The sequence below is a fragment of the Mesocricetus auratus genome, unplaced genomic scaffold (genome assembly GCF_017639785.1).
Source record: "Mesocricetus auratus isolate SY011 unplaced genomic scaffold, BCM_Maur_2.0 Super-Scaffold_100042, whole genome shotgun sequence".
NCBI lineage: Eukaryota > Metazoa > Chordata > Mammalia > Rodentia > Cricetidae > Mesocricetus > Mesocricetus auratus.
Window position 1 is genome coordinate 9,279,650 of NW_024429219.1, and position 11,623 is coordinate 9,291,272.

Below are 11,623 nucleotides of genomic sequence, written 5' to 3' on the forward strand. Positions count from 1 at the left end.
CTCTGACTGTCCTGGAACTCTGTAGACCAGGCTGGCCTTGAACTCAGAGATCTGCCTGCCTCTGCCTCATGAGTGCTGGGATTAAAGACATCTGCTACCACCTCCCAGCCTCAGTACCTATTTCTATGTAAAGGAATTGTTTTGTTTTGGTTTTTCTACCATGTGATTCCAACTCAGGCAATCAGGCTTGGCATAAGGTGCCTTTACCCTCTGAGTCATCTTCCTGGCCCCAGTTTTGAGACAGGATCTCATGTAACCCAGGCTGGCCCTCACTATGTAGTTTAGGGGGCACCTGAAATTCCTAACCCCCCAGCTTTCACATTCCAAGTGTTGGGACTACAGGCCTGTGCCTGCATGTCTTGTGTTTTTGTTTATTTGTCAGTCCATGAAGAGAAACAGAAGAAACCCTTTGCTGTTTCTCTGCCCACTGAAGCTCATCCAATGGGAAGTGTCAATGTCTGTCGAGTGAATTCACAAATGGCCCTTGAATTCCATTAAGTATTTCCATTTCGGCCATCTTAATCACGCAATACTAGGAAAGACAAACTCAACAGGACTACTGGGCGGAGTTTCAAATGTCTAATCAGATAGCAGCAGTTTATGTTAGGAGCACCAGCCCTAAAGGGGAGGCGTTAGTAGTGGCCAGCATAAAACTCCAGAGGAGCCAGAGAAGACATTTCCAGAAGCTTGGAGTGATACCTGGCCCAACTTGGATAGGAAGCTCTCGTGGTAAATCGCTCACCTCAATTGACATACTTCTTCTCCCTTGCTAGCCTGGAAACCGACCTACTGCCTCTGCAATAGGATCACTTCCTGACCCCAGGTCTTCTGGACTAGCCTGAGAGCTCTGTACATCCAATTTCTAGTAGTCGTGAGTACGTGTACCTTGACTGCATGCACCTTGATTTATTACAGTCTCTGACTCCTTTTTGTGGGGGCAGGGGACATTGAGACAGGGTTTTTCTGTTCAACAGCCCTGGCTGTTCTGGAACTTGCTTTGTAGACCAGGTTAGCTTTGAGCTACAGAGATCTGCCTGCTTCTGCCTCCCGAGTGTTGGGATTAAAGACATTCACCACCACTGTCCGGCCCTGATTTGGACACATAGTTGAACAGAATGTTTTCCTTTTTTTTTTTTTAGACAGGGTTTCTCTATGGCTTTGGAGGCTGTCCTGGAACTAGCTCTTGTAGACCAGGCTGGTCTTGAACTCACAGAGATCCACCTGCCTCTGCCTCCCAAGTGCTGGGATTAAAGGCGTGTATCACCAATGCCTGGCTGTTTTCCTTGGTTTAAGATAAAAATCTTATGTATCCCAGGCTTGTCCTGGAAATCACAATGGATGTTTTACCTGTACTATGTCTATTTCACATAAATAATGCTTGTGAAGGCTGGAAGAGGGCGTTCCTCCAGAACCGGAGCTGTGAGTCATGTGAGTGCTGAGAATTCAACCTTAGTCCTCGGGGGAAACAGCCAGCTCACTTAGTCCCTGAACCATCGCTCTGCCCCACAGCCACCATCTTTGAGACAAGGTCCCAACCGGGTAGCTCTGACTGGTCTCATTCAAAGACATCAGGCTGGCTGCTGCTTTGCTAGCAAGCAGTGCCTCTCAGTTAAGGGCTTGCCTAACCATTTTTGTTTGTTTGTTTGTTTTTTGTTTTTCGAGACAGGGTTTCTCTGTTATTTTGGAGGCTGTCCTGGAACTCACTCGGTAGACCAGGCTGGCCTTGAACTCACAGAGATCCGCCTGCCTCTGCCTCCCGAGTCCTGGGATTAAAGGCGTGCACCACCAACGCCCGGCTTTGCCTAACCATTTTAATTTCTGTTTTTCATTTATTTTACATTAAGTTTTATTTTTTGAGACCAGGTCTCTATGTAGCTCTGGTTGTCCTAGAAGTCAATATGTGCACCGGGATAGCATCAATGAGACTTCCTGCTTTTGCCTCCAGAAAGCTGGGATTAATGGCATGCACCACTATGCCTGCCTATTTATATTAATTTTTTTTTTTCGAGAAAGGGTTTCTCTGGCTTTGGAGGCTGTCCTGGAAATTTCTGTAGACCAGGCTGGCCTCAAACTCACAGAGGCCTGCCTCTGCCTCCCGAGCTCTAGGATTAAAGGCCTGTGCTACCACGCCTGGATATTAAAAATTTTTAAACTTTAAAAATGCTGGCACAGGCCTGTAAACTAGAGAAACTGAGGCAAGAAGAATGATAAGATTTAGAGGCCAGCCTAAACTACATTGGGAGACTCTTTCTTGAAACCAAAAAATAGTGAGGCTGTTGTGTAATGTTCTCTGGTTCCTAGGCATCATTAATATCTTAATCAGAGCAGCTGATGTTACTTGATCGTGCCTATTGACCTTCCATGATGGGGGGTGCTAACCACCACCTGTGACCCAATCCCAGCTGTATATAACTCTGCCTTAAGTGCCGGTCTGAGGAGACTTGGAGGTAGAAGGTTAGCTGAAAGGAAGGGTTCCATCTAAGAGGTTTGGGATTATCATGCTGGGGTGGGACTGTTTGGGTTACTTTAGACTCTTGTAAGTAACCCTTCACCCATGATCCTCTATAAAAAATGTGATCAATTCTTTGGTTGGCCAAGCTGGACATGGGTGGGAAGCTTAACTTAGTACTAGTGTATTACCTGGAGTGATGACTTACTTGTTCATATTTCCCTAGGGGAAAGTTCATACAATAGGGTTGGCCATAGGCTTGCTCATACGAGGCAATTGCTCCATTACTGAGCTACATTCCTGATCTAATTTGTGGGTTTTTTGTTTGTTTTGTTTTTTTGGCTGAGTCTTACTATATAGCTGGTGGGATGGAATTCACTCTGTAGATACGTGGAGACCAGGCTAGCCTTGAACTCATCTGCTGGCCTCCCCAGTGCTAGAGTTAAAGGTATGCATCAGTATGATGCCTGGCTGTCCTGTAACTCACTCTGTAAGATCAGGCTATCCTCAAACTCATTGATACAGCTGTCTCTGCCTCCCAAATGCTGGGATTAAAGGCTTGCACCACCATAGCCTGGGATGATTGGTTTTTGTTTGAAGTGATTTTTTGGCTTTTGGTTTTCAAGACAGGGTTTGGTTATTCTTTGTAGCTTTGGCTGTCCTGGAACTTACTATTAACGTACTTCAGTCTGGCCTTGAACTCAACAGTGGTGATGTATTTATTACTTATTAAAGCTTGTCTGAGGATTCAGAAAGCAAAATCAGCCTCAAGCTATAGAGATCAGGCAGTGGTGGTACACACCTGTAATCCTAGAACTCAAGATTAAGTGACAGGCGATCTTTGTGAGTCCAAGGCCATCCAGATCTTCACAAGATAGATCCAGTCCAAGGTGGGCATTGGTGGTGCACACTTTTAATCCCTGCACTCGGGAGGCAGAGGCAGGCAGATCTCTGAGTTGGAGACCAGCCTGGTCTACCTAGTGAGTTCCAAGACAGGTTCCAAAACAATACAGAGAAACCCTGCCTCGAAAAACAAAAACAAAAAAAGATTGATCTAGTCCTAAAGAGAAATAGTTCATACAAAGATGATCTCAACACCTGGGATCACACACCTTTAATCCCAGCATTAGAGGGGGTATAAAAGATAGGAGCAGGGTTTTCAGTAGTTAGTTTGAAATTTCAGGGTTCTCCAGCCTTGCTGAGGAGAGGTAGCAGTCTGAGGTAGAGTAAGAGCTAGTGACCAGCTGCTTTGCTTTTCTGATCTTCAGCTTGAATGAAATTTGAACCCTAATGTCAGTCTCTGGGTCTTTTATTTTTCATGTTATGCAACAGAGAGACCCTGTCTCAATAGTAATGACAAACCAATAAGTAGAATGTGTAGTTTAAAATGCTGGGGTGGGAGGAGCTAACAAAGCTTGCTAGTGCCAGCATTTTCAGCACCAAAAAAAAAAATTTAAACATTGTTAAACATTGAAAATATCTGCCTAAGTCTTCTGTACATTTTTTATTTTTCAGGCAGGGTCTCCCTTATGCAGCCCTGGCCTGGAATTCTCTATGTAGACTAGGCTGGCCCCAACACAATCCTGCCTCTGCCTCCTGATGGCTGAGATTATGAAGGCCATCATACCTGGCAGTTTTCTGAAATTTTTTTTTCCATGCAGGATTTCCTCTGTGTAGCTTTGGAGCCTGTCCTAGAACTCACTCTGTAGACCGGGCTGGCCACAAATTTACAGATCTGCTTGGGACTAAGCTGTGTGCCATTGCTGCCCGGCCCAGTTACTTTTCTGTAATTTTTTTTGGTTTTTCGAGACAGGGTTTCTCTGTATTGTTTTGGAGGTTGTCCTGGAACTCCCTCTGTAGACCAGGCTGGCCTCGAACTCACAGAGATCCGCCTGCCTCTGCCTCCCGAGTGCTGGGATTAAAGGCGTGTGCCACCAACGCCCGGCTCTTTTCTGTAAATTTTATTGAAAAGCTTACACCTTAGCGGGTGTTGCTTGCCTGTAATACCAGTTCATGAAGCTGAGGCAGGAGGATTTCCCTGCATTTGAGACTAGCCCTGGCTGTGCTGGCTGCAAAGGAGGCTGGCCTTTAACTCGGATGCCTTTAATCACTACATCTGCTCCCCATATGGAGACCATTTTGGCATTAACCTCAGATCCTCAATGTTTTGAACTCCCTGGGGTTAAAGGTGTACACCGCCATACCTGAGTTTGATTTGTTTCATATGTGTGTATGAGTGTTTGCCTATATGTACATAGGTGCCCCACATGTGTGTGTGTGTTACAGGGGGTTGTGAGCTGATTTGAGGGCTGAAAATCAAGTCCAGGTCCTCTACAAGAACAACAGGTGCTCTTAGCTGCTCAGCCATCTGTCTCTAGGCCCAGATCTCCTGTTCTGGGTACTAGAGTTATAGGTCTGTGCCACTGCTCCCAGCAGTATAGTATCTGAGTGAGAAAAAAAAAAACTAACCCAGGAGTTATCCTGGAGTTAGCCTCTAGGGTCCTCAGGACTCACTTACCACTGGGAAAGGGATCCAGCGCCAAAGCTGGTTGGGAATGGGTGAGAGTGTCATTGGCTGTGGCCACTAATACTGGAGATAGCAGGGGGCAGTGTGGGATTTGTGGATCAGTGGAACAGGGAGCGAAACAAGCTGTGACTGTGGCCCTGTGTTTCTGAGATGAGTGAGAAGGGTCCACTAAACATTAACATGAAAATATGGATGTCTTTTTTTTCTACATGTTTCTCTGGGATCTTCCTCTCCAAAGATCTACCAAGATGAGCAGCAAGGATGTACCCCCACTCCAGGAACTGGCTATGCAGACCCTTTTGAGAGATGAGAACTTGATCATCTCTAGTTTGGGGAAGTTACCCCCAGTGTTCTTCCTGGAGCTATTTAAACAAGCCTGTGAACGTGGTCTTGGTAATGTTCTGAAGAAAATGGTGGCTTCCTGGCCCTTCCCTCGACTCCCTCTGGGAGCTATGAAGAAGAGAAACTTCTTTCAGATCCAAGAATATATCCTAGAGGAAATTGATAGGGTGCTTATCCAAAAGGTTCGCCCCAGGTAAGAAAGACTCGGGTACCCTGGGAAGGGAGTCGAGTGTCTGGAGCAGAGACATGGAAGTCCGGTGGCAAAGGCAGGCAAGGATGGGGAGGATTCTGATGGCGCCAACTTGGAGAACTACAGAGGCTTTGGCTATTGCTGAGCTGTCTGGGAAAGGGCTGTGGAGTGTGATTATACAGGGCTCATGGTGGATACAGCAGTGACTGAAGGATAGCCCTACTTCCTTGGGTACTAGAAGTGGGACAGGGATGTACTTACTGAAGGCCATGAAAAAAAATAAGATAGAGAATGGAAGGAACTATTTAAACAAGCCTATGAACGTAGTCTTGTTAATGCCCTGAAGAAAATGGTGGCTTCCTGGCCCTTCCCTCGACTCCCTCTGGGAGTTATGAAGAAGAGAAACTCCTTGGAGACCCAAGAATATGAAGTTGTTCAGGGATAGAATAAAAAAAAATACAGGGTAGATATTGTGTCCTTGCCTAGCAGCTGAAGCTCTTTTCTGTTTTCCCCACAGGGAGTACAAACTAGAAGTGCTGGATTTACGGTCTGTGGGTCAGAGCTGTTCAGATGTTTGGTCTGGGCCCATAGATAATTGGTTACCACAGACCTCAAGTGAGGCTAAGGAGGGAGGGAAGCAGCCCTTGAAGGTGGCAGTGAACTTGTATCTCAGGAATGATCCCGCTAACAAGCTGTTCTTCCTCTCTCAGTGGGCTAAGAAGAGGAAAGGGTTGTTAGAGGTGTACTGCTATGAGCTTCAGATTTGGTTACCATCCCTCTCTGACTGCAAGTATTTCTTGGAATGCATGAACCTGCATCACATAGAAGTGCTGGGCCTGTATTGCCTCCGCAAACCAGCCTTCCTACTTAACTTGAACTCTTACCTTGGCCACATGACGAACCTGCGCAAGCTCTCTCTCTCTAACCTCCACGAAGAGAGCCTTGTCTCCCCAGAGGAGAGGAAGCATATCATCTCCGGGTTCGCCTCGCAGCTCCTCAACATGGAATGCCTCCAGAAGCTTCATCTAGATAACACCTCCTTCTTTCAGGGTCACCTGCACCAGCTGCTCGGGTAAAGACAGATGCTCTTCAGAGCAAAGCCAAGTCATGTTACTTTGCATTAGTGGGCACCTGCTCTATGTACCCTCCCTAGTGGACTGACAGTGCCAAGGCACGTTGTTTCACGCCTGCTCTGGCTTAGTGGTTATGTGAGACCTGTCTCTGTTGCAAAGGGTCAGGGCTAAACTGGGGTTCATGGACTGGAAGGATATCCATGTTAAGCCCGTATGAAGCAATGAGATCTAGTGGGTGGATTCTGGTTTCTTCCTTAGCTAGTGTGGTTCAACTAAGGGAAGAGACGAGGGCATTGGTGAAAGCATGTCTGCATTAGTTCCCCATCTGGGCTCTGTATGTATGGACGCAGCAGTGTGCCTGCAATTTCCCATCCAGGAAAGGCTGTGGCTTTTCTTTTTATTAACTGAGAGATAGATGCTTTTCACTGCACCCTACAGAAATGGATGAAAACTTTGAGAGTGCTTACCAGGCATTTCCCTTGTAGCCACACTGAAGTATTAATCATTGTCAGCTTGATTACAGTCAGGTTAGCTGACCTATGTTTTCTTTTTCCTAAGACTAGATTTATATAATTATACAATTTAATCAAATAGTGAAATAGTGACAATCAAGTAACTTATATCTTTTTTTTCCCTCGAGACAGGGTTTCTCTGTATTGTTTTGGAGGCTGTCCTAGAACTCGCTCTGTAGACCAGGCTGGCCTCGAACTCAGAGATCCGCCTGCCTCTGCCACGCAAGTGCTGGGATTAAAGATGTGTGCCACCAACGTCCGGCTGTAACTTGTATATCTGAAAAGTACAGATTTAGAGTTGATGATAATATCTGAAGTTTACGAGCACACATCAACAGTTTGCTTTCTTTGGAGAATAGGGGAAATTTTATTCTACAGATGTTGGTTTATTTTGTGTTTCAGGGTGGTGGGAAGGGAAACAAAACACAGCATACTAGTGGAGGTCAGAGGACAACTTGTAGTAGTCAGTTTTCTCCTACCATGTTGATCCCAAGGACCAAAAGCAGAATGTCAGCCTTGGTGCCTTTAATCTGCTACACAGTCTCACCCTAGAATGAACTTTTTTTTTCCTTCAGTGACAGGGTTTCTCTGTATCCTTGGCTTTTCTGGGCCTTGAACTCTGCCTCCCAAGTGAGTGCTAGGATTAAAAAAGATGTGTGCTACCACCACCCTGCAGAGATGGTCTGTTTTGTTTTTTTTCAAAATGGGGTTTCTCTGAAATAGTCCTGGTGGTCCTGGAATTCACTCTGTAGACCAGGCAGGCCTTGAACTCAAGAGCTCTATCTACTTCTGCCTCCCCAGTGTTGGGATTAAAGGTATGTGCCATCTCTGCTGTTGGGATGATCAGTTTTAAAAATGACTTCTTAGGATGTTGTCCAGATTGGCCTTGAACTCTGGTTCTCTTGTCACAGCTTCCGAGTGTCTACATTATAGGTGTGTACCACTATACTGGCTTCTTTTTTTCAGAGACAGGATCTAGCTGTGTAACTCTGGCTGTCCTGGGACTTACTATAGACAGGCTGACCTCCAACTCAACAGATCCACCTGCCTCTGCCTCCCGAGAGAGCTAGGATTAACGATGTTCACCACTGTGCCTGGTTACCATAGCCAATTTTGATGGTTTTAAGCCTGTGTGGGAAATGTGTAGCCATGAAATTGGAGGAGAGGTGAAGCACAGAGACGGGAAAAGAGAGGATGTGCTTGAGGGTATGGTGGACATTGGGTCCTGCAAGTCTATTGTCAGATCTTGCCTGGGTTGATGATCCTCCTCGGTCCTTCCTGTGTGTACCCTGCTAGTCTAGCCAGCATTTGGATCTTTCTTGACAGGGAGGGAAGGATGTGCAGTTGGTGACAGACCTCGTACAGATTTTAGTGTGTAGAGACAATCATGGGTACTGACCTGCCGTACAATTGGCAATATCTTGACCCACACTGTCCTCCTATATCATTACTTGGTCATCAGTTCTAAGAACTGTCTGTTTTACTCCTTAGGTCCCTGAAGACCCCCTTGGATGACCTGGCAGTGACTAACTGTCAAGTCTCAGATTCAGATTGGTACCATCTCTCTAAGTTGCCATGTGTCAGTCAGTTGAAACAACTGAGTTTGGAAAACATCAGATTGGTCTATTTAAGTCCTGAACCCCTCCGAGTTTTGTTAGTAAAATCTGCATCCACCCTGGTATCCCTGAGCTTAGAGGACTGTCACATGAAGGCTCGCTATCTCTATGCCATCTTACCTGCCCTGAGCAACTGCCTCCAGCTCACTACCTTCAACTTCTATGGGAACCAAGTCTCCAAGAATGCTCTGAAGAAACTGCTACGCCACACTGCCAGCTTGAAACACCTAAGCATGGAGCTATATCCTATTCCTAAGGATTGCTATGAAGACAATGGCACTCTCCATATGGAATACACAGGCATCCTTTGTGATGAGCTTATGGACACACTGAAAGCCATTAGGAAGCCAGGGAGGGTCTATTTTGGTGCTGACCGCTGCCATGAATGCAACATTCGATATATCTACAACAAAACCATGATGTGTAAGTGTCGGAGAATCGCTGACTAGTTGTGTGCGATTTCCAAAAGCTTGCTGTGGATTCTGGGAGATGAAAGACAAGGTAGTCAGAGGACACAAACACAACACATGACTTTAGACTGATGCTACAGATCGAGAGAGAAAAGTTAGTTGATGCTAAATTCAAGATGAGGGAGAAAGTTTGTTGACAGGTGTCATGGGAGTGGATTCTAGCAAGATAAGTGTGTTACCCCCAGCATGGAGATTATAAAGTCATGTTCTGAAATTGTGAAATGTGTGTCTTTCCCATCTTGATGACTAACATGGTTTACAGTTATTTTTATTTTTAATTTTATTTTTTGGGTTTTTTTTTGAGACAGGGTTTCTCTATAGATTTGGAGACTGTCATGGGACTGTCTTTGAATAGCAGGCTGGTCTCCAGCTCACAGAGATCTGCTTGCCTCTGTCTTCCGAGTGCTGGGTTTAAAGATGTGTACCACTACTGCCTGCCCGGCTGGTTTACAGTTGGTTTTTTTTTTTTTTTTTGGTTTTTCGAGACAGGGTTTCTCTGTGGCTTAACAGGGGAACCAGTATTTTTCCCTAGTGTGTGGCTTTTTGGAGCCATTCCCGATGGAGAGATAGACACCTTACTTAGCCAAGATATGGTGGGGAGGGCCTTGGTCCTGCCTCAAGTGATGCACCTTTGAGTTTCTTAAAATTTATTTTTAATTCTATGGGGGGAGGCCTGGCAGGAGGAGCAGAGGTATGAGTGTACACGTATCAGTGCCCACAAGCCCAGAAGATAGATTCCTTGGAACTAGAGCTGGCCTTACAGGCAGTTGGGAGTCGCCTGTGTGGGAGCTGGAGGCCAAACTCTAGTCCTCTGCAAGAGCAACTGGTCCTTTAACAGCTGCACCATCTCCCCAGTCCCTCTGCTTCCCCCTTTGGCATCTGAACTCTACTCAGGAGACTTCGTTTACTTGTTTTTGAGAGTGCTTGGTGCCATAGTACATGCGTGGAGGTTAGAGGACAACTTGGAGCAAGTGTTTTTTTCCACCATGTATATCATGGGGATCCAGACAAGTCATTAGTGTAGACAGCATTGTGCCATCTTCCTGGCCCACAGATCCTTTTTCTATTTTTTTTTTTTTTTTTGGTTTTTCGAGACAGGGTTTCTTTGTGGCTTTGGAAGCTGTCCTGGAACTCACTCTGTAGAACAGGCTGGCCTCGAACTCACAGAGATCCGCCTGCCTCTGCCTCCCGAGTGCTGGGATTAAAGGTGTGCGCCACCAACGCCCGGCCAGATCCTTTAAAAATAATGCATACACACATAAATGTGTGTGTATATATACATATATGTGGATAAAACAGAAAGTGTTAAACACAGCCCTTTGAGATTTCCATACATGTATGCAGTGTACTTCGAACACCACTGTCGTTTGTCCCCTTCTCTCCTGACTCCTGCAGCCTTTCTCCAACATATCTTCTACGCTTTTCTCCCTGCCCTTAAAAAGAACAGAGAGCCCTTGGATGGAGAGCCAGCCCAGAGGTTCAGAGCACTTGTTCGTGAAGAGTGCCCAGATGCAGTTCCCAACACCCTTCACTGTCAACTGTAACTCCAGTTCCATGGGATCTGATGTCATCTTCTAGAGCCCACGAGCTACGGGCACACACAAGAAGCAAACATTTTGTGCAGAGAAAACACTTATGCACAGACTATGAGTGCAAATAGTGTGACCTATATGAGCTTTGGTGTGGTACCACCCATTGGATCATGGGTAGCTAGACTTGAAAGAAAATAAATCTGCTCTCTCCTGCAACTATCATGGCAGTAGCTCCTCAGTTAAGAGGCAGAGGCAGGCGGATCTCTGTGAGTTCGAGGCCAGCCTGGTCTACAAAGTGAGTTCCAGGACAGCCTCCAAAGCTACAGAGAAACCGTGTCTCGAAAAACCAAAAAAAAAAAAAAAAAAAAAAAAAAAGTGGGCCTTACGAGCCCCTCCCCTATCTATGTGGAAATTCCACTGGCTTGATCTGCTGTACAATAGTCGTATGTCTGTATTTCACAGTACTCTTTCCTACTTTCTGGGTCTAGCGTTCACTCTTCCCCTTCTGTGATTTTCTTGAGGGCAGGGATGTGATGTAACTATGCTATATAGCGCTAAGCATTTTGACTCATTGAGTCTCATGAACTGCTGCCCCCTACAAAGAGAAGCGTCTTTCATTGAGGTTGAGAGCAGCACTAATCTATGGGTATAAAAATGCTTAGGTCGTGGTCCTCAATTTTCCCAACGCTATGACCCTTTAAATAGTTCTCATGCTGTGGTAACCCCAACCATAAAATTATTTTTGTTGCTACTTCGTAACTAATTTTGCTACTTTTATGAGTTATAATGTGAATATCAGTGTTTTCCTATTGTCTCAGGTGACCCTTGTGAAAATGTTCTTTGACCCTCATCAAGGTGGCAAGGCACACAGGTTGAGAAACACTGGTTTATGGGCTGAGGGAATTTCTCAAT

General features: G+C 45.7%; 1 protein-coding gene across 2 annotated transcripts; it reads left to right on the forward strand.

The window, feature by feature from the left end:
• Nucleotides 1-285: 285 nt before the first annotated feature.
• On the forward strand, nucleotides 286-9,401 carry LOC101834917 (preferentially expressed antigen in melanoma-like protein 1). Of its 2 annotated transcripts, none has more exons than XM_040735011.1 (4): nucleotides 286-875; nucleotides 5,215-5,511; nucleotides 6,026-6,580; nucleotides 8,585-9,401. In XM_040735011.1, exons 2-4 carry the CDS (start codon nucleotides 5,225-5,227, stop codon nucleotides 9,156-9,158), a joined length of 1,416 nt encoding a protein of 471 aa, XP_040590945.1. In that variant the 5' UTR covers nucleotides 286-875; nucleotides 5,215-5,224; the 3' UTR covers nucleotides 9,159-9,401. The 2 variants fall into 2 exon arrangements, with proteins under 2 accessions (XP_040590945.1, XP_040590946.1); XM_040735012.1 differs by having other exon boundaries at nucleotides 286-729.
• The last annotated feature ends 2,222 nt before the right edge of the window (nucleotides 9,402-11,623 follow it).